The sequence below is a fragment of the Phyllostomus hastatus genome, unplaced genomic scaffold, assembly GCF_019186645.2.
Source record: "Phyllostomus hastatus isolate PE091 unplaced genomic scaffold, TTU_PhHast_1.1 phas_contig_58, whole genome shotgun sequence".
Taxonomy (NCBI): Eukaryota; Metazoa; Chordata; class Mammalia; order Chiroptera; family Phyllostomidae; genus Phyllostomus; species Phyllostomus hastatus.
This window is the reverse complement of record NW_025333916.1, coordinates 37,622,974-37,646,405: the sequence shown is the minus strand read 5'-3', so window position 1 is coordinate 37,646,405 and position 23,432 is coordinate 37,622,974. Positions and strand designations below refer to the sequence as shown.

General features: G+C 41.8%; 1 protein-coding gene across 1 annotated transcript in view; it reads right to left on the bottom strand.

The window, feature by feature from the left end:
* Positions 1 to 242: 242 nt before the first annotated feature.
* Positions 243 to 23,432, bottom strand: part of MTRR (5-methyltetrahydrofolate-homocysteine methyltransferase reductase) — a 31,177-nt gene continuing 7,987 nt past the window's right edge. The window contains exons 5-15 of the mRNA XM_045848346.1: positions 19,954 to 20,332; positions 17,414 to 17,536; positions 13,483 to 13,636; positions 12,370 to 12,458; positions 9,234 to 9,414; positions 6,737 to 6,779; positions 5,865 to 6,051; positions 2,831 to 2,949; positions 1,713 to 1,805; positions 1,415 to 1,597; positions 243 to 486 (exon numbers count right to left, since the gene is read on the bottom strand). Of these exons, the coding sequence (XP_045704302.1) occupies positions 342 to 486; positions 1,415 to 1,597; positions 1,713 to 1,805; positions 2,831 to 2,949; positions 5,865 to 6,051; positions 6,737 to 6,779; positions 9,234 to 9,414; positions 12,370 to 12,458; positions 13,483 to 13,636; positions 17,414 to 17,536; positions 19,954 to 20,332 (1,696 nt within the window). The 3' untranslated portion in view covers positions 243 to 341. The remainder of the gene's footprint in view (positions 487 to 1,414; positions 1,598 to 1,712; positions 1,806 to 2,830; positions 2,950 to 5,864; positions 6,052 to 6,736; positions 6,780 to 9,233; positions 9,415 to 12,369; positions 12,459 to 13,482; positions 13,637 to 17,413; positions 17,537 to 19,953; positions 20,333 to 23,432) is intronic.

Sequence of the window (23,432 nt, the reverse complement as noted above, 5' to 3'; positions counted from 1 at the left end):
ACACTGCGCACTGGGAAGCCTCCGCGTGCACAGACAAAGACCCCGTGACGTGGCCACACGCCCCAGGACGCAGCAGCGGCCCCTGTGGTTGCTGGCGGAGCCGTGAGGGCTGCCACTCGGTTCAGGGGGCCTACAAGCCACGGGGCGGTTTGGGATGCGGGGGGATATGAAAAACCAAACCAGAAGTTTGCTACACTATTAGGTGACCCACTCCCCATCCTACTTCCTCTAAGAAAAGTTAATTTTGTTTTTAATTTTAAAAGTTGAAAGTCTGAGGCTTCAAACCTGTCTTTTAGCACTTTCAGCCAAAAACAAAAGAAAAAAATTCTCATTTTCTGATTTTATGTCCAAATATCCTGAAGATAGCGTTTTTCTTCTTTTAAAGTAGCCAAAGTTTTCATTGCTTCCAGTTTATCAACTCCGACCTCTTTGCTTATTATTTCTACAAGGGTATCATTTACATCCTTGGCCATATTCTTAGCATCTCTGGAAAAAAGAAATAATAATAGCAATATTAGAGAAACAGACATTTTTAGCAAATCCTCCTTAATTCATGAACCCAATTCCCACTGATGCCTGATCACTACCCTTTAGCCCTGCTTCCATTTCTCAGGAAAGGTCTCCCACCCCAGTCACCGATACCTCCTCCGACACTCAGGTCTTCACACAGCGACCATTCCAACATGTCCTGCTCACCACTCTGGTCACAGCTTAAAATCCTTCAGTGTCCATATCCCGGGAGCAGTCCAAATCCTAAGGGTCTAAACACCTTCCCATTTGGCCCCTGCTCACCTCTCACTCCCTCTCTACTCTCAGGGCACATAGTGGGACTTGCATGCCAGGGGCAACAAGCTCTCTGCAGGAGCATCTAGGGCTTCATACATGCATACACACGCGCACACACAGTAACAACCTACCTACTGAGAACTTACATGTCCCTGGCGCTTCTCCAAGTGCTCTGATGCGGCTCAGCTCTGCTCACTTACAGGAAGGGTGAGGAGCCCTCCGGGGCACCCCACAGTCCCCTGAACAGCACTTGCTACACTGCAGGCACCTGGTCATGTGTTATCCCTGCCCAGGGAGCACACTATCTGGGGGCAGGGAGCGTATCTCGTTTATCTCCACATCGCTCAGCACCCGCACAGGGCCAAGGCACTCCCTAGGCACTTGAGTGTTTGTCAAATGAAAGAAGCATTGAACAGGCCCTCAGCCTGTCAGGAACTGAGCCTGCCCTGCCCCTTACAGTAAAATGTATGTTAGAGTCATTTTAGAACTGGTATTTCTTTCCCTGTACTTTCGAATCAAATCTCTCATCCCTACATATCTGGATTATTAACTGACTGGTCCCTTGATCCTTTAATAAATATCACTGCTGGCCGCCGCTACCTGGCACCTAAGCATGACGGTCACTTACCCACACACATAAATACAGCCATTCTCACGAAGAAGGAGCCTTGCCACCTGCTTGCTGTGAAGCTGAATGTTGTCTTGCACATACTTCACTGGGGCCGCCTCCTCACCCACAGGGGCATCTCTTGAGAAGGAAACCTTCAGGTGAGTTAGGATTCCAAGCTTCTGGAAATGTCTGAGCTCTTCTCTGAAATACAGTACAGAGTGGGTCACTGGAAGGTTTGTAATTTAAAGTTTAAAAAGCCTGCAAGGAGAACTGTACGCCTGTGATTGAGTCCGACAATACTAGAATCGTATAGTACCTGAACAAATAATCCCTGTCCTGATGCCGGCAGCCAAAAAACAACCACGTTTCCCCGAAGTGTTCATCTGGATGTTGTTCCTGGAGTTTCTCTCTAAGGAAAAAAGAAAGTTGAGATATTTAACATATGTAATATGTATAACCCATCTCTCTCTTCGATGGAAATACTGTACCACCAACAAACCCAGGAAGCTCTGCCAAATCTATCACTGGAGCCCTTGAAAGTCCATTCCCCGACTTAACAGTCTGCTCCCCACAGCGTGCCTCAGCCCTCCCAGACGCTACGGGGAGTGAGCATCTCCAGGAGCTGCAGACACCGCTGAGCTCTACCTGACATCTTCACAGCAAGAAAAAGTCAAAATGCCACCCTGCTACACCTGGACTAACTTCTATATTCATTATTAATAACAATCCTATGAATAAAATGAACTCTCAGTGAATACAGTGGGAAAGCGGCACAGGGTTCTGAAAGGCAGAACGATCTGTTGCGGACACACTGGGAGACACGCTGAGTGTGTCCACCACTACTCTTTCGCTTTCCGACGGAAAAAACAAAACAAAAAAGAAAACAACAAAGCGACTGTTCAAAGGATGTTACCCCACTGTCTGGGGAATGGCACACAAAAACTTCATTATTTCACAAATGGGGAGAGAAGCACAATTTTACTTATTCTGTATCAACCAGTTGTGTCCTGATAAAAAGTCATACCTATTAATATCATCCTACTGAAAATTACTGGTATTTGGGGTTGTAACTGGATCTGTCACCAGTGAGTCTATCTACCTCAGGAACAGACGCAACAGCCGGCACATTGTCACAGCGTAAAGCTGCGCTGCAACTCTGCCCCCAGCTGCGTACTGCGGGGCAGCCAGGGAGGGAGCGCTCGGGCAAAAAGGGCAGTTCCAGCACGAAGCAAAACCTCCAGAAGAGAGCGTGATTACTTTTCCCTTGGTGACAAATTATGTTATGCTATCATGCATTTAATAATGCTTTAAAATAAGTGTTTTATAACTACAGTCCAACATCCTAAAAGCCACCGCAGAAACAGAAAAGCTCTGTCCCATCCCCACCCAGGACCACACGGGATGGCGTGCTCGCCAGCCAGCGACGGGGCATACCTGTGCTGCAGGAAACCCAAGAAGGGTGCTACGCCAGTTCCCGGGCCCACCATGACGATGGGGATTGCAGGGTCACTTGGTAAGTGAAAAGAATTTGTTGTCCGAGGAGAGATGAGTATCTGGAATATTAAAACAACAGATAGAATATAAAGAAAATCTAAAAAGCATATAACCAAAGCGATCTTTGATAAAGAAACCAGAAAGCACAAATTCCCTCAAAGAAACATAATAAATCTAAACAGCATTACATCTTGTTGAAACCGTGAACATGCTTGTCACCACAGAGAAACAAACAAGTGTATTTTACAGATTTTTATTTTCTACTCAAATCAATGGTATTTTAAAAACGACAGGCTCAATGTTTCTGAGGTAGAACACTGACTGGGTATCACTCCTTTTCTAGTTCCATGAATAAGATATGTTTCCCAGCATGCAACCCACGGCATGTACTTTGGAGGAATGCAGAAGAAAACGAAGACGCGACTCTTTACGTTTGTGCCGACAGGGGCAACAAAGATTTACATCACGATGGTGTGAAAGTTTTAAGTGACAATTAGGCAGCTGACTGGGACATTGAGGGCTTGCTCCAAAGATGCAGGAAAACTGTGCAATGGTGTTCTGGGTTCAAGTTATTTCTGTTTGTGCTAAACTCAAAGTAAGTGATAAAGACAGACAAAATCTTTTCACCAAAACTTCAAGACTTTTCTCCTAAATCATGTGGCAGTATTACTTACAAGGAATCAATTTGTAAATATATAGATATTTCTTTCCAGTTTCCCTTTGCCACATGCATACATTATGCTGGGCGGCACTAAGAGTTAGGAATGATAGGAACCCGCTCTGCAGTCCATGCTGGTGACTGAGTGTGTTTCAACCTTTAATTCAAGGAAAAATCACAGAAGTTCATCGATAGGACTGACTTATATGAAGAATTGGCAGAGCTGTATCAAATCACTGCTCTCATTAGAGAATGAGACTAATATCACATTAGCCTATTCGCTTGATTCGTTAACGATTTTATTGAAGATACTCAGTATGACAAGCACTAGGAATAGAGAATGGAGCAAAACCAAATCCATCTTCATGGGGCTTATATTCTAGTGGGTGGAGAAAACAACACACACACACACCCCCCCCTAGAGTGACGAGAGACTGACTCTCACGAGGCAAAGACAGGACATGAAGGGTATGGCCGTGAACTGCTAACAGAAGCCTGATCTCTGTGTTCAGGGACTGCAAGGAGCTCTGAGCAGCAGTCGGCTCCTGCTGCAGCACATCTCAGATGGGTCACAGTGCCACACACTGACCCCTGGTTCTCCTTCACGGCTGCAGCTAGGCTCTGCTCTCTGAATCACCTTCACCTGGGACCTCAGCCCAAGGAGCAGGCCTGGCCTGGATGATCCCGTCCTTAGGTCAGAGGGAATGACTGAGGGAGGCGAGCCACGCCATGCCACGCCACCAGGCCCAGGGCTCCTGCTCGGATGTGGTCTATACCTGGTCTGCTCAGGCTCCACTGTTGGAGGCTAAACGCCACTGGGAGGCAAAGTCTATTCCACTGGGGCCTGGGGGGGTGGTGGTGGAGGGCGGGGGGTGATGTGTACAGTTGTACTACCTACCAGTTTACAGGAGGGCCTGTGGTGGATCATGCCCTCAATTTTCTCTACATTTCCTAGTAAGATATGGTACTACTAAGCACTATGAAACTTAAGACAGTTCTAAACTGTATCATTTCTCTCTGTACCTCTGACTTCTGAATATGGGGTAGTCAATTAAAATCTGTTAAAGTGGGGAAGGAAAGAGGGAGGAAATGGCAGGAGGAAAGCAGGAATATGAGAAAAACACCCCTCCTTAGTGTCTGTGATACATTATGAATATACTGTTATTTTTTTAACTTTGTGGAGCTCATCTGGTATTATATGATCATGAAGTAACAAAATACTCTTATGCCAATACTACAATATTTCTTTTTTTTAAATCTCAGGTTATCAATGTTTTGTAGTGATATCATAAATCTAGGAGCATTGAGGAGGGAGGAGAGAAATGGATAGGGACACACACACACACAGAGTAAGCCACCTCTGTCGCAGGCAGCAGCCTGCGAAAATACCAAGTTAAAGGGCAATGTCAAGCAGCAATCTTCCTGTAAGCCCTCCTGTGTATGTTCCAGAGGTCTTAATTCCCTCTAAGAGCTGTGACCTTTTCATTTCCAATAATTTACAGCAACCAAACCAGTCACAAGATAATGCTACAAATGACATTCATTTCCTCAATACCATGGAGAAGGAAGACTTCACAATAAAGCCTGAAGTTTTTTTGTTTTTTTAATTTCGGTCATTCTTATGGGTGAGGAGGAACAAGTTTATACTGTTGGCTACGCATGTGGCCTCAAATGAGATTTTGCTGAGTGCTGTATCGAAATATAGAAGATACCACTAAGTCCAGATACAATGTGTCCACAGTTTGTTTTAAAATAATCCAATAAACATTTTTCTCCCACGTGTTTCAAAAGTGATCCCCCTACAATGTCTTCTCACTGAGAGTGCCACTTCAGAATCTAGACAACGCAGCTCTGGAAAAAGGGAAGGAACGGGGCAAGTGAAATCCTGCAACCCAAACTGAAGGACATGAATCAGTCTTCGGTTCTCAGCTGACTGCCACTCCAAAAGGACTTACTCGGGACACAGCATGTGGCTTAGACATACAATGAGGCAGTTTTTAATATTCACTTGGCTCTTCTGTGCCAATCTACCAAAAATATTAACAGAAAAAGTCTTCTAAGAATATGACAAGCAAAAGAGAAAAGACTATATTCCACAAAAATCATGCTTCATGTATTTACAAAATGCTCGGACCACTTAATACACAGTGAAGTAATGTTTTCCTGACTTTCCAACAGGGATTTAAAAACTCGAGTATCGCACACACTCTACTCTGAATAATCTGACGGTGCTGGACAGTGCAGGGAGACTACGTGTTTTTTCTAATCAGGCAAAGAACACAATTTCAGGGGTGCCAAACGGCACACTGCTAGTACCTCTGGAGCCTGGGCTTTCATGCGGTCTGCATGGGATGCACACGTGTTCAATGGAAGAAATGACTCAACCAACGTGGCCAGCCAGCCGGTGCACACGCCTCTCCGCAGAACCAGTGATGTGGTGTTGGGCGAGAACTCCACAATGTTAAAAGCAAAGCGAAGCTTCCCTGGGTGAGCTAGAATGGAGCTGCAAAGACACACACACATCTTCAAACCTTGTTAGGACCAGTACATTTAGGCCCAACTAGCCCATTTTTATTGCAGGGAAAATCCCGAGTGGAGCAAAGTAGGTTTACAGTTATGAGTAATGAAACACTAAATTTATTCTTGTGTTTTTACTTATTAATTAGGTAGTATTTTCTGTAGGAAAGACTGTAAACCTACTTTTGTTCCACCCTGTTTTTCCTTATGGGCTCTAATGTATCTTCTAACTCCTAACTCTTCTCTGTTGCCACTTAAAAGTCCCGCCCCCGCCCCCATTTCATATTATCACTGAGGGAAGCTTCTAATGACCTATTTGCCTTCAAGACTCGGTGCAGTAAGCTTTACTCACTTGCTCCTGTCTTCCCTGTCCTCCTCCACTGTCTGCTGAGGGCTACAGAGCACACCAATAACAGCAGCAGGAGGAGAGCTGCTGCCCAAAGTGGGAACCCGGTTTGGAGCACGGGAGCCACTGAAGGTTCCCTCCTCTGTGAACTCTTGAGGGCAGGACTCCTACCACTGGTCCGCCTCACCCCTTATTACGCCTGAGACTTCTCCACCAATCGGGTGAGTTTTCACCAAATGTGTATAGCTACTGCAGATTTGGAAGGTGGACTTCTGTAACACGTTGGGAGGAGGATGCTACGTATCGTGTTAGTCAGTATCAGTACCTTGCACACGAGTAAGGTCTGGGCTGAAGCTTAGGAAGATGTTCTAGAAGAAAATAAAAATAAGCCATTATTAACTCATGGCTACTGAAAGTAAATGATATATAAAGGGTAAAAAAAGTCAAGGTCTCATTTGATTCTTATTTTATTTAATTATTCAAAATAACTTAAGTTTTAGTTTTAAATCATATTTTGAAGCACATGTAAATTCACCATATTGGAGTGAAACACTACTGAATATTTTTGCCAAATTCCTAAAGTAAACCAGACACACTGTATTTCCTTATCTAAAATCAGTGCTTCTACCTAATGGCTGGTTTCTGAAACTAAAGGACGCTACAGGATACGGTCTGGGAGTGGGCTTCAGGGTCAAGAAACCCATTAAATTTTCGTGTGTGCCCATGCAGTTTTCTGGAGAGAGTGTTCAGACAGCGTTTTCAGATTTGAAATAAAATCATGAACCCCCAAAAGATTAAAGACCTCTATTTTAAGAATTACGGGTATTGAGGCTTGAAATATTTTTCCTTCTTATATTTATGTGAGAGTAAAAACAATGGGAAGTTAGCAATGGACATTTTCAAATCAAGCTATTGAGGAACCCAGTGAGTTCAAGATACATAGGTGCTTCTAAAACAGGCTAAGAAATCAATGTTTGAATACTTATTTGTCCATCAAAAAGCTTTTGAATTTTTCAATGTCATGTTCATAATAATTTTCAGTATCATATTTGTAAGAGTAAAGATTTTCAATGCCATATTTGTAGCAGTTACTGTACTTTGCTGTGTATAATGCACACTTTTTTTGCCAAAATTTTTGAGGGACAAATAAGCATGTGTATTATACATGGGCAGTACCTAAGGTACTTTGTGTCTGTTCTTGAGTTTTGTAATTTGTTATGTAAAATTGCTTGTACCATAATACATAAAAAATAAATGCTAAGATTCCTTTATAATACAAAATGCAAAAACCAAGTACCTATGTATAAATGAATAAAAAACTGAATTGAAAATTAAAACAAAAGATTTTTTTCCTGAAGTTTGGGGCAAAAATGTGGATGCGCATTATACACAAGAGGGCATGATACACGGCAAAATACGGTACTTAGCAAAAATTTGAAAAGACCTTTCTAAAATGGCTAGGTTTTAATGAATATAAAAACAGTTTCAGACACAATGCAAGCTTTAGACATTTATGTTTTCTTAAAGAAAATGAAAAATAACTCAAATTTTAATGTCTCAATATCTTGATTAATTTTTCACATAACTAGGTAATAAATGATAACAACAGTTTTAAAAGGTAATAGGAAATCCGTGAACGGAAACATACTCCTCTGTGATTGCAAGCTTCACCAGACTTCATGTAACTCCCTGACGTGGTCTGAATGTTACCCAACCCCTCCATTCACCTAAAAGACTCAAATAAAAATGCAGGAAGTGTTCACGTGAGTACAGGAAAACAGGGAGGAGCAGTCTTAACTGGAGACACTTTTTACCCCTCTGAGGACGAGGAAAGAGAACAAAATACTAAGAAATAAAAGGAACAAGAGAGCAGGGCCTGACTTGTACCGGGAGAGCGCCTTTCCCTGTGTACTATGGGCACCAAAAGGACTCTGCGGGCCCAACGTGAAAAGTACCACACATGTTCTCCTGTCACCAAAGGCAAATGCAAATTTTAGGAATTTTACTGATATCATTACGGGTGAACGCAGTGGAGATAACAAAACTACAAGCACAGGAAAGTAATACAAATGTAATCTGAATCATTACAATTCTTATAGCCACTAAGACTCCACTGAAAGCCCCTCTGCTCCCCTGAGGCAGTTCCTCCAGGAGGATCTTAAGCCCTCTTCTGGCGGAGTTGGAGACCCCAAGAGACAGTAAGAACGAAAACAGGATCAACACACATCTGGGTACTTTGTGATGCCCTCTCCCCAGCTTACTGCCCAGATGTGCTCTAAGTAAGGCCCCCTGCACTGGTACAACAGGAGAGCCCCCCTTTGCTCTGGCAGGACCCTAAATCTGGACTTGCACAAAATCTTTTTCCTGCACACAAAGTGCACACCTCCATCAACTAAATGTGATGTTCATTACCTGTGAAAAAAATCATTGTTTTTCTTAGAAAGCTCATTGTTAGATAAAATTTGGAAAAAATGTTTTCTGAAAAATAGTAAAATTAACAGAATAGATGCCGAATGCTGAGCAAAAAATGAGAATTAAAACTGGCTACATGAAGAGAGAAAATGATAGCGACAATGGTAGAAGAAACAAGGAGACGACAAAAAAGCCTGGAAGAGGGGTTCTTTTGGCCTTCTCGAGGGCAGTTCAGATGTCCAGGAGCCCAGAAAACAAACTGTGAGAGGCCGGCCCACTGCTCACAGCTCGTTTCAATGTGCTCCTGGGTGCTGCGCAGAATCCACAGGCCCGGCGACATGACAGCAGCCACTGTTCTTTGGCACACAGAGCAGCCCTGGAGCTCAGGGACCGTGACCGTGACCACTTACCGAGCAGGAGGCTGAGCGGAGGCTGGCAGGATGGGAAAGCAAGCAGAAGGTCTAACACGCTGGCACAGGCATCTCTTACGAAACGGTTGTAATCGGCCGCCCCCTGTCTGCTGCACAGCTCCTGCAGCCTTCGCCTTTCAGCGCCGTCGCTGGTGCAGTCCACAAGGGCTCGCAAGAATGCCTGTGGCCAAAGTGAAGGAAACAGACTTAAATCATCACGTGCTCTGTGGTTACAGTCACTAGACTGTTTGCTAGTATCTACCTGGGCATGTGCCCGATTGTCCAAGAAAAAGTGAGAGAGCCACTAAAAGTGTGGTCAGGAAAAGAGAATTTACTTTGCTATCTGCTTTAATGTCAGCCTGTTAGGAAAACTCACTACTATGTTGGATTTTTGTCACCTTTCCTGTATTCTGAACTAACCTCTTTCCTCACAAGTAGGATCTCAAATTACATGTTAGGTGTATCTGAGCAAAAGTGGTCAAAAAGTCTCTTAACTTGACATTTTGTGTCAGTACACAACACTGTTCTTGCCTTAGCTGATGATCACAACCTAGACTTCCACATTTACTGGTACTGGGCAACCGTTAAGTGCTTTTCAGGTGATAAGCACTGGGCAGGTGAGACCCTGGGGACAAAATGACATCCACCTTGCCTGTAGGGTTCACAGGCTCGTGAGAGCAACAGAAGTCCAGGAGTAATTAGTGCACAAGAAGCTAGCTCCCCCAAGAGAGGCACATGCAGGGTATTAGGGGGCTTCCCAGAATGCAAGACTGAGCTGAGGGCTGGCCACATGAAACGAGGGGAATGCAGAAGGGCTAACAGGTGGCACAGCTGCATGAAGGCATGGGGACCACATGTAGTTCAATATGCGGGCAGGGAAATGTGGACATGGGACGGAAGGCAGAAGAGACAGGACGGGCCAGAACGTCAAACACCCTGCAGTACACGGACACTTAGTCACTCAGACTCTTTGTAGAAAAAGAATATGAACAAAAAATGGCACAGTCTTGAATCCCAAATCTCAAAGACTGACCCAAGTCCAAACTCTTCAGCAAAGGACCAAACATGCTAATGACTTGGGGTTCCAATGCCATTCCAAGCTCTTCTGTTCTCTGATGAATATAGCTCTTACCACTCAAGGTTATGTAGGCTGAAAGCACTTAAGCAAGTTATTTGCATCAAATGCTTCCGGAATGCTACTGGATACTGCCACTTTTATTACATGGCTCAGACATAGTGTGCTCTGGATTCCCTCAACAGGGCTGACCAGACTGCTGCTCCTGGGGAGGTCAGAGGCTTCCAATGGCTTAGCTGTGAACCCTGCCTACACAACCCCAAGACCCACACACGACATGGCTTTTTCAAGGTGCCCGACACAGCGTCAAACACACCACGGGCACCTGGGAAAGGCAGTACAATGAAAAAATATCCAAGTCTCTGCAGGGATGTATGGTAGGGCAAAAGAGTTTACTAATAACACTTCGTACCAATTTCTCAAGTCAATAAAACTTCCTGAATTGCAGTAAAATAGCAGCAATTTTAAGTCTTTAAATTATTTTTTGCTTTAGAATTATAGAAACTTTATGGTACAAAGGATACACTGCACTGCTTGTAGAGAACAAGTGGATGGAAATTATTAAAATTTAAAGTCCAAGTATTTTTAAAGTAGCAATTTGACTCCAACAAATGTGTTTAAAAAATGCTTCAAATAGGTGTGCAAAAATGAATGCAGTGCAAGAATGTTCCTCTCAGTTTTTTTAATGGTGAAAAACTGGAAGGAACCAACTGTCCATGATTACATCAGTTGTTTAATTCTGGGGTGCCCATGGACCTGTCATTTTATCTCCGAGCTCCTTCCATGCTGGGGTACACACACCACTGCTTTCTTCTCAAGTGAAAAACACGTTACAGAATGGTACATATACCAGAGGACCTCATTTTTTTAAAAGCAAAACAATATTCAAGCATTAACCTTGAGGGTTTGACTATAAAGAACTTTTGCTTCCTGAGTTAGCTATTCTTGCACCCGCAATTTTTACAATGAGCATGTTACTTTTGTGGTAAAAAACATATATATAAAATTCATGAAATTTAAAAAATGGTAGAATTACACCAATATTTTCAATTTATTTAATTTAATCACAGAGCTTCCATCATGGTTAATTCTAGATTTTTCATCATTTCTAGGACTTAGCCTCTCTCAAAGTAGTTTGCTTCCCAGAGGCGACAAATGCAATAAACACGTAGAAAACAACTGCATCGTGAAGGGTGGCCTAATAACAACACTGTTTACGCTCCCTGGACATACACGTCTGGCAAAGCACAGGATGGAGAGTTTCACTCCTCAGCATCCACTTGAGGAACACGGTTAGAGTAAATCAGTTAAACTGCTGTTTTTAAATACAGCTTCCACCTGGCTGGCGAAGCTCAGTGGATTGAGTGCGGGCTGCGAACCAAAGCATCGTAGGCCACAGTCCCCAGCAACTGCACATTGATGTTTCTCTTTTTCTCCCTCCCTTCCCTCTCTAAAAAATAAATAAATTCCTAAATAAATAAATAAATAAATAAATACAGCTTCCAGCCAAATACTGACATCTAGTGGATAGTTCTATCTCCAAATTTACCTCAATATCAATACAGCCTACCAAAATCTTTCAATATTTCCTCATAAATTCTGCCTTAACAATGAGTAATTCTGTAGTTTTACATAAAAGGGAGCTCAACAACATTAAACAGGTGACAGATGGGGGGTGGCAACACTCTCATTTCTTGTCAGCCATTAGAGACAGGTGTCAATGTACAGCTGGACAACACAAGGCCATCTAGGGCCACTTTCACTGCTGATTAATGCGCAACACTAAACTAATGTCCAGTAACAGTAAGACTAACAAGAAGCCTTATTTAAGAAATCTCACTTCAATAGGACACACAAAATTTCCATGCAAACACAACATAAAAAAATTTGTCTATGACAGTTATGAAGATGCCACACACCCTTGGGAACTAATTTTGAAAACAATGCTGTGAAGACCATCTTTTCTAAGACTACAAAGGGCAGATACCAGAGTTATTTAGCAAACCCAACAGAGAGCTAATCATATTTGTAAATAGTTTCCCAAAGAGGAACGAAAAATACCTTTTTAGGAACAGCTCGAATTTCAAGGCACCAGGTAAGAATGGACTGGAGAGAACATCCCTCAGGTATGTGCTGCGGCAAGGCTGCTCCTTTTCAAGTAGACAAGAAGGCGTTCATGGCACAGAAAATAACAAGTGAAATGTTTTGTACTCCAACACCACCAGTGACAGCAATACTTTACATTATAGTGTTATCATATTGTGGTATGGTTTGTGACATGGTTTATTCTGTCAAAAACAGTTCCTCAAAATAAATCCAGCAGAAAAGCCCATTTTACTAAAAAAAAAAATAATAATAATAAAAGAATTATAAATTCAACAGATATAACAACCAAATATAAGTATGCCAAATAAAAGGAAGGAATTTATTCAAAACCAAGGCACAGAAAGTCAACTGTGGCAGTAGTCTGTTAACATCCCATGTAATTCTCTAAAAGAATTTTAGGCCCTGGCCGGGTAGGTACTCGGTTGGTTGGAGTGTCGTCCTGACAAGCCAAGGTTGCGAGTTCAAACCCCAGTGAGGGCACATACAAGAATTAACCAATGAATGTATTAAATAAGTGGAACAACAAACCAAAATCTCTCCCCCACACTAAAATCAATACATTAAAAAATGTTTTTAAAAAGTTTCAAAAAAAAGATAGAACTGCCTGAGCTGAAAAAAGAAAAACCATTCCTTTAATTATAAAAAAGCAATTAGTTATATTAAATATGCAATAACATGCTATAATAAGCATTAAAGAAAACTTTTTAAAAAGGTTGATAACATTTTTCTTATATGAAATTTAACATGTGAACTTAGAAACAAAGTAACACAAACATCAAAAAGCAAATAAATCAGTCCAACTAACCAACCTGCTTCTCCAAAGCCAGTTACATTCTCTTTTAAAAATGTCGGTAAGTGGCCAATAAGCATAAAATCCATCATCATCTCACTCGGTGTAGCTGCTGTAAAGGTCAAGAATGCAGCAACACCGGCCAGTGTCTATGTCCCTCAGCTGACAGCGGCCGATCCCCTGGTGCTCAGTGAGAGCCTGTGGGGAAGGCGCACTCAAACTTGTCACCTCCGAGTTGCTGGCCCAGGGGCACCTTAAGAAAACGGTCAGGGCCCTACCTTTCTTCTTGGTGTCTGTTTTAATTTCCAAGAGGACACAGTGCTCCCTTTGGTCTGTGAGCTGCAGTCTCTGGAGCAGGCTTCGCACCTCAGACTCACTGTTGGGGCAGATCACGTTGAAGGCATCTCCTGGCTGATAGGAAAACTCTGTCTTCTAGAGAAGAACCAACACAAAATAAAAAAATCCCATATAAACTAAAGATTTTAGTTGTGAGCAACAAAATCAAAGCTTTTATTATAATCATTTAAATATATTAGTTAGAAACTTAAAATTATTTTAATTACAAAAAAGCTAACATGCCAATGAACTGAACAAACATACTTATTAGGAGTTATTTTAAAAATGGAATTCTGTAGGTAGCCACTGTTTTGCTTTATATCATTGAGTACCTACAGAGTGGAAGCTGAGACCCTCCCTCATTTTTTACAGAATAAGGGATCTCAGTAAGTAGTGTTTTAGTAATCCATGTAAGAGAAAACCCTCTTAATACACACACACACACAGGTACAGACACATTATGGGCAAAATAAACTGCCCGAGGTCATAGAAAAAAACTGCATCATCATGAAGGATGGCCTAATAATAACACTGTTTCCACTCCCTGGCCATATACATCTGGCAAAGCACAGATGGAGAGTTTTACTCCTTGGCATCCACTTGAGGAACACGGTTAGAGTAAATCAGGTGTCAATGTACGGTTGGACAACACTAGATCATCTAGGGCCCTTTCATCACTGATTAATGAGATATATTAAATTAATGTCCAGTAACAGTAAGACTAACAAAAAATTGTTAGTCTGCATTGGTTTTCACTTTCCTTTCCTTACTCCTTTCCTTTGGGGAGGGTGGGAGAGGACACTATTTCTTCCTTCACGAGCGGAAAGTGTTACGCCATCGGGCTTGGTCCCGGGGGCGAACAAACAGCGCATCTATCAACCGAATGAGGCAGAACACAGACTGGCGTCTGCAGAGGCCTCCAACCACATGCACTCACATCCCTGGCCTGTGTGGGGGACAGACTGGACTCACCAGCTGGCCCACTCTCGCCTCTGCATGACCAAAGCGTAGAGCAGCAGAATAAAAACCAAAACGTTTTGATGTACACAGAATATTTAACAATATGGAGTATTAAAATGTTCAAAAGTATGGAATGACTCAAAACCTAGTTTTGATGCCTGTCTTTTTTTTTCTTTTTCTATCAGGAAATTCGATTATATCTACAGACACAGCCTTGATGCGCCCTCACTTTCCTGAAATCGAAATCCACTGAACTTCTCAGGGCCTTCATCAAAATAAAGGGTTGAACTGCACAACTCTCAAGAAGTACTCGAACACTGAGGTTTCAGCATCACAGTTTCTTAACCTGAAGTCAGTGGATTTGGGGAGGGGTGCTGAGGATGGGCTAGTGGATAGAGTTCAGAGATAAGTACACAGTGACCCCTGAAACTACAGGAAATGTTTAAATATAATCATTTCTCTGGAAAGAGAATCGGTGATTTTTTCCAGATTCTCAAAGGAAAGAGAACCAGTGCTCTGAAAAAATGAATATATGACTGTCTAGTCAGAGTTCCGTTTCCAACCAGCTCGCTGACCTAGGTAAGCAGCTTCCTCCCAGGACTCCTCCTGCATGGAAAGGCTGTTCTGATGCCATTACCCTTTCATGGATACTGTGTAAGTCCACAACACTATTCTCTCAAGCTGCTCATTTGAGGCCTTCCCTGAAGTGAGAAGAAAACAGGTGTGAGGTAGGGAGAAGTATGATGGGTAAGAATAACAGGCCAACTTCCAGTCAAGATGGCGGCATAGGTAGCCACACTTCGCCTTCCTGCACAACCATGAGGAGGATCATAACCAATCTCAAAACAAAAGAACACCCAGAACTGCCAGAAAATCCAACTGTGTGGAAGTCCAACAACCAAGGATTTAAAGAAGCAGTATTCATCCAGATGGGTGGGTGGGGCAGAGACAGGGAGTGCAGGGGCAGAGAGGACACCGTGTGGTGGCCATGAGGTGGTGGTGGCCAGCAGAAGGGGAGGTCCCACATTCATGTGTGATGGATAAAGATCGGGAGGGATACCTGGGGAGTCAGCAATCCCAGCCCCAGGCCAAACCACACAGCCCAGGGTTCCAGCGCCAGGGAAATAAAACCTCATTAACTACTGGTTGTGAAAACCAGCGGGGGCTGGAGCAGCAGAAGAAACTTCTGATCTCTCGGGAGAGTCTGTTTTAAGGGCCTGCACAGTCCTAGAATGCACATAAACCCACCCCTCTGGGAACCACCACAAGGGCAGCAGCTAGCGGGGCACCACCTGCATACAAGAAGTAGGTGAAGTGACTGGAAACAGGGCGAGTGCTGAGCAAGCCTCCAGCACTCGCCCTGGCTCCTCCCCCACATACAAAGCCACAAAGCAGTGAAGTGGGCTGACCTGCCCTGGTGATTACCTCAGGTTCTGCCCCATTCAATGTAACAGGTGTACCAAGACAGGGAGTCAAAGCAGCTCTACATAATATGCAGAAACAGACACAGGGAGGCTGCTAAATTGAAGAGACAAAGAAATATGACCCAAATAAAAGCAAAGAACAAAACCCCAGAAAAATAACTAAATTTAATGAAGACAGCCAACCTACCAGATGCAAAGTTCAAAACACTGGCGATAAGGATGCTCAGAGAACTCATTAAGTACGACAAGAGCACTGAGAAGAAATGAAGGCTACACTAAGTGAAATAATGAAAAAATCCACAGGGAACCAACAGCGAAGGGAAGAAAGCCAGGGTTCATATCAATGACTGGGAATATTAGGTAGAAATAAACAGTCAACCAGTACAGAATGAAGAAACAAGAATTCAAAAAAGTAAGGAGAGAGTAAGACAACTCTGGGACTTCTCCAAATGTGCCAACATTAGAATCATAGGTCTGCCAGGAGGAGAAGAGGAAAACAAGACACTGAAAACTAGTTTGAAAAAATAATGAAAGAAAACTTCCTTAATTTGGTGAAGGAAATAGACAAACAAGTCTAGGAAGCACTGAGAGTCCCAAACAAGTTGGACCTAAAGGGGACCACACAAAGATACATCAAAATTAAAATGCCAAAGGTTAAAGATAAAGAGCCTTATAATCAGCAAGAGAAAGGAAGAGAGTTACCTACAAAGGAGTTCCCATAAGACTATCAGTAGATTTCTCAAAAGAAACTCTGCAGCCATGAAGGGACTGGCAAGAAGTATTCAAAGTGATGAGAAGCAAGGACCTACAATCTAGATTACTCTGTCCAGCAAAGCTATCATTTAGAATGGAAGGCCAGATAAAGTGCTTCTCAGACAAGGGAAAGTAGGAGTTCATCATCACCAAGCCCTTATTATATGAAATGTTAAAGGGACTCATTTAAGAAAAGGATCAAAACTATGAACATTAAAATGGCAACAAACTCATAACTATCAACAACTGAATATAAACTGCAAAAACAAAAACAAACTAAGCAAACAACCAGAACAGGAACAGAATCATGGCGATCATCTGGAGGGTTATCAGCAGGGTAGGGGAAGGGGAAGAATGAGGTAAAAGATACAGGGATTAAGAAGCATAACTGGTAGGTACAAAATAGACAGAGGATGTTAAGAATAGTATAGGGAATGGTGAAGCCAAAGAACTTATATGCACGACCCATGGATACGAGACTAAGGGAGGAGGGGGATTACTGTTGGGAATGTGGGGTATGAGACGGAGGGGGACAAAAGGGGAAAAACTAGGACAACTATAATAACATAATCAATAAAACAATAAAATATACTTAAAAAAAAAAAAAGAATAAAAAGGCCAGAGTCCTGTCAGAGACTCACTCTTCCTGAGTGTACGAACTAGAATACCACACAGGTAAGTCTCTCTGCACTCCCTGACAACATCACCGTGCTGTGAAATAAATTCTGTAACTTACTGAAATGTCCAATTCTACCAGAAGAGTGGTTTTTATGGCATCATTCGTAGTCAGCTGAACTGCCTTTGAAATTGGAACTTGAAAAATCGGATCCACTGAAGTCACAGATGCTTGGCTTTCCTCCTTGAGAAACAAATGTGACAAAAAATTACTAAGTGCATTTTTCAATAATACTTACCATTGCTTCACTAAGTGACTACATAAGATCTACAGGATCTTATAACACATTCCGGCTATTTAAATATTCCTTTCTAAGGTAACTGACTACACACATACGCTTCTCCATCTTTCAAGAGAGAAGCTCATACTTTAAACTCCCTGTTAGACATTAGAATTTCTGAGATACTGATACCACATATGAGCTTTTCCATGTAAATTTCTAACAGCCTTCCCAACACGCTGTACAAAGTGAAATAGCAGGCTTGTGTATCTTAGGAAGGTGATTCCAAAGGAAATGACAGGTGTTTCCGACTGGTAGGTGCCTGTACAGATGGTCACAAGAACCCTTAGTCGTGGGCAGTGACAGTCAACAGGGCTTTCTCAGTGATGAGATGCTCCGAATCTGTACTGGCCAATAGAGGAGCTGCTAGCAACGTGTGCCTGAGCGCTTGAGAACTGGCTACTGTAATTGAGGAACTAGATTTGTTCTTAATTTTAGGTAATTTAAGCAGCTACACGTGCTGGTGGTGCCTGTATTAGACAGCACAGGTCCTGGAAACTATAAAAAAACCTGATTCTATACTGTCCCCATACCTTTTCTAACTTGAGGTTCCTAAGTTTTACTAAAAGTAGTAACTTTTAACAAAATGCCAGTAAATTCATTTTGGATTTTTAAGCAGCTGCATGGGAAGCTGGAAGAGGGTGAGTGCTTAGCGCCTGAATTGTAGGTAATACGTGGGGGACTGGGCTATCCTTCCCTCCTGGACACATCAGTTTCTCAAGGCGATGATTCCAAAAGGATGCCTTAGTAAGGGAAACTTTTCCAATCTCTCCCTCTACGTGTGTCCTCGGAGCAGGTTTATACAATTTTGCCTTAAATAGTTGAGATTTTTAACCACATTACTAACAACTCAAGCCTATTTAATGGCGTGCACCATAAAAGAAACTCTTAGCAGACTCTCACCCTACTGAAGGGAGCTGCCAGACTAATCAGGGCTCACTGGGCCACTGTCACGTGTCCCCACCCTTGCAGCATGCAGGTGCACACTCTGCACCCTCCGGCTGAGGCCGATTTACTGGTCGCCTGTTCCCTGACATTTCTCCCAGCACACTGAAGAGTAAATCTCCTGTGCAGTCCACCTTTTAAAGCAGAGCCACGCCCTCTTTCTTTAGTTCCCAAACCTAACATGTACTTTATTGTAATTACCTTACTTAATTCACAAACTAATGCAGTGTAAATTCCATAACAGTAACCCACCCTTGCTTATATGAAAGCTTTAGAAAAACAGTAAAAAAAAAAAACCCAAGATGCTAAAAAATTACTATTGCATCAAGACATCTGCAAACAGTTCTACTGTATTAGCAAGCTGTACTTAAATTGTTTCTCTAGTGTCAAATCTTTCTTTACTAAAAAGAAAATTAAAAAACTGCACACCACGATCCCTGCTTTGCGGGCATGGTTTCCAGGAGGAAGCCCGTGTGGACTCCTGTCAGCCACAGGCAGAGACAGGCTGCACTGACAGCTGCCCCTGTGCGTGCTGCAGGACACTTCAGGGCACCACATACTGGCAACCATGAGAAGTGAGCTATTATTTCACTTGAGCTCAAAATTTTACAAACCACTTTACAGTCATTTACTTGATACGAAAGATGTTCCATCCAGGGGTGTCCAACCAGTGGCCCATGGGCCACATGCAGCCCAACACAAAACTGTATTTACTTAAAACATTATGAGATTTTTTTTGTGATTATATGTCACAATGTCTTTAATGTGTGGCCCAAGACAACTCTTCTTCTTTCAGTGTGGCCCAGAGACACCAAAAGGTTGGACATCCCTGCAAAGAAAAAGCCTTATATACAAAACGGGTCTGCAAAATATTGTCAAAAAAAAAAAATCTCCCAAATGGAGCATACATAATAACAAAAATCCACTCTGGAAAAGAGATGTTGCTCTAAATGTTTCCTTTAATTTTAGATGCTGAGATAATATCCTGACTGCCCACAACTTGCCCTGGACTGACTCACATCTGAAATAAGAAACTAAGAATTTAATTCTCCAACATAACAGAAAAACTGAGCTCTTAACCATTTACTCCTTCAAAGACAGAAGTAATATAATAATATAACTGCCTCTATAGTACATGGAGGGCAGGCCTCTGTGGTAACTATGCAACTCTGCCACGGCAGAAGCAGCCCCAGAGGGCTTGTAAATAAAAGGGCATAGTTATGTTCCAATGAAAGTTTATTTACAACAGAGCTGGCAGACCACATTTGGTCAGCAGGCCATAGACTGTTGACCTCTATTGTAATTAAAAAATACAAACAAAAAACCTCCCACATCCGTGGTAAGATAATACATAGTATGAAGGAAGGCTGCTTACCTGGCCAAGAGACTCATACAAATGCACCTGCAAATATTCTGGTGGTAGGGCAGGAATATTCAGAGAGGCCTGGGACAGCGGGGGTACTGAGTGGGTAAGTGAGGACTCCAAGTCTGCAGTCAAAGCACTTGATGGACCTCCGTTCACTGCATTTTGATCGGAAACCTCAAAATCCTTTCTTTCAGAGTCATCTAATCTGAGAAGTTCCACTTGTGATTCGATGTGTATTAATTCCGGTTTCACAGGGTCCGTCCTCTGGGAGGCGGCTGATGCTGCTTTGAGAGTCCCAGTCATCTCTTCTTTTCCTCTACTTGACATAAAATGCTTCTGGAGGGCAGCCCAGAGCCCGTCAACCCACGGCTCAACCACAAGTTCTAAACTGGATTGTTATAAGAAAAAAGGGAAGAAGAAACAAAAGCCTGAGTTCTTCATTTAAATATGTAAGAATAGGTAATGGCAGTGTCTGTCCATTATGCAGAATGCTAGGCAACTGTCAAAAACACTAGGAAGTCTTTTCGGAATACAAAAATTACTGATGAATGACTAAGTTAAAAAGCAAAACATTATTATGAGCTCCTTAGCACTGAGCTGTAAAATATGAGCTAATATAAAGTTAAAGAACAGAAATGAAGATATTTTAAAGATTTTATTTTTAGAAAGAGGGAAAGGGAGAGACAAAGAGAAGAGACATTGGTGAGCTAGAGAAACATCCATCAGTTGCCTCTCGCACGCCCCCAACAGGGCACTTGGCCTGCAACCCAGGCCTGTACCCTGACTGGGAATCGAACCTGCGACCTTTTTTGCTCTGAGGGACAATGCCAAGCCCATTGAGCCACACCAGTCAGGGCAGAAATGAAGACAGTGGGTTGGCCAAAAAGTCTGGTGTTTTTTCCCCCATAAGATGTCTCTAGTAGTGCTTAGTTGTCTTTAACTTCATTTGAAACAATTGTTAGATTGGATTGTGACAGATGTCATATCAGCATGCATTTAAAAAATTATCAAAATTGGTGAATTTTTGTCATCTTAATATTGATGGAAGAAAATATGCAACATTTTCAGCGTATGATGCTTTATTATTTCAAGAAAGGGAAAAATGCAACTGAAACACAAAAAAGATTTGTGCAGGGTATGGAGAAGGTGCTGTGATTGATCAAATGTGTCAAAAGTGGCTTGCTAAGTTTTGAGCTGGAGATTTCTTGCTGGACAATGCCCCGTGGTCAGGAAGATCGGTTGACGTTGACAGCAATCAAACAGACATTAACTGAGAACAATCAAGGTTATACCATGCAGAAGATAGCCGACATACTCAAAATGCCCAAATCAATAAAGTTATTGGTGAAAATGAAAAATGTGTCTTTTATTTTATGGAACAAATGAAACAGACATTTTGGCCAACCCAGTATTTTAGTAGTAGGTAATAGGAATGTTATTCTTCTTCATTAACTTCCTAAAATAGAGTTGGTAATCTTTATTTTAAAAAGTTTTAATTTTAAACAAGCATGCTAAGTTCTGACTAGGCTAACAGAACTTACCCAAAATCCAAGTCTCATCTAATATTACAAATTAATAATCATATCATAGAATGCAGTATCTTTCCTTACCTAGCCAACTTAATGATTATTTCCTATGTATTAAAATATCACCAAGAAATCAGTGAAATAAATGCTAACTCTTTTGACTAAGTAACTGTTCAAACCTTCTATCAGTTCTGAACAAGTTTTCTGGTAAAATTTCCAGGAAGACAGACAATAGGGGGGAAAGCAATCACCTGTTAGGTAAGTTGAGTTAATCATAAGTATATTTGAAATGTGTTGGTCGACTTATTCCTGACAGAGTGTGGTTCCTCCACAGTAACTTTCCCTACATGCTCTGCACAGAAAAACTGTAAGCGAACAGATACGGAAGATTGTGTCAGGACCTTGGAAATAATACCTTTGTCTAATTACAACTGAAAGGAGGAACCAATTAAATTCCAATTTATAAAATTACATGACTATTAAGAAAAGGCTCATTTTAGACTTTGTATTATTGACTCTAATTTACTGGTTATAATTTCACTGTATTCATTAGGTGCTCAGTTTGGTACATCTGACCCTCAGGAGCCTTTGGAAAAGTAAATATATAAAATTATGGGTTTCGAAATGACAGCTACAATGAGAAAAACCAGTTTCACAACTCAGAAATCATATAGCACTAATGCTGAGTGCTTACTGTATGGAAAGGACAACCTGTACTAATTCCTTTCATCCTTCTAAGAACCTTACATAATACACATTATCATCATCTATTTCATACAGGGAGAAATGGAAGCACAAAAAGTTTCAGTAATTTGACCAAGGTTTCAGTCAGTACATGAGAGATCAAGGATTTAAACCTAGGTATTTGGACTCCAGTCGGCATTCTTAACACTTTCAATGTGGTGGTATATTAAGACACTAGGATGTCTTCTAGAAAATATTTTACTTTTAGAAAAGGAAAAATTCAAGTAAGGTAGTTAGGTTGAAAAGTTAAAACATGCAGCTGAAACACACACTCAAAAATGTTAACACTTGATCCAGTAAATGAACAGGGAAACCAAAAGTAAAATATGGACAGAGTGACAGGTGGATGGACTACATAAGGAGCTAGCAATTAAATAGCTCATACAAGACAATGAACATTTAATGCCAGTGAGGTTCTGGAAGAAAATTAAAAAGTCCAATATAAAGGGACAAAACTAAAAGGTAACGTCATGAAATGTGGTAGAGCCCTGTCACCACCGTCAGGAAGAACGTGTGCACTGAGGACATGAAGAGCCACAGCATCACAGCTGCAGGCAATGACGGGCAGGAAGGGGGAGCTTAGAGGGATGAAAGTAGTGAGATGGCCAAAATGTCCGTTACGTTTCTTCTGTGCAATGGCTCTAGTAGTGCTTAGTTGTCTTTCACTTCATTCAAAACAATTTTGTTAGACTATCACATCAGCATGAATTTAAAAAAAAATCAAAATTGGTGAATTTTTGTGCAGCCATTTTAATACTGAAGCTGGAAGAAGATATATAACATTTCCAGTGTATTATGCTTTATTATCTCAAGAAAGGTAAAAACACAACTGAAACGTAAAAAAAGACGAGTGCAGTGTATGGTGAAGGTGCTGTGCCTGATCAAATGTGTCAAAAGTGGCTTGTGAAGTTTCTCAGTACTATTGACATTCTTGGCTGTGGGGTATCTTATGTACTGGAAGATGTTTAGCAGCACCCCTGGCCTCTACCCACTAGAAACCAATAGCAAGAGATAGCCAATATACTCAAAATACCCAAATCAATAAAGTTATAGGTGAAAATGAAAAGTGTGTCTTTTATGGAAAAAAAGTGACAGTTTCTGGGCCAACTCAATATATCCAACACTCATGCAAGGGGATAATATTCAGAAAAGCAAGACACTGGCTGAGTTTGTCATCATTCATAAGCACAGATATGGTAGAAATCACTTAATGCATGC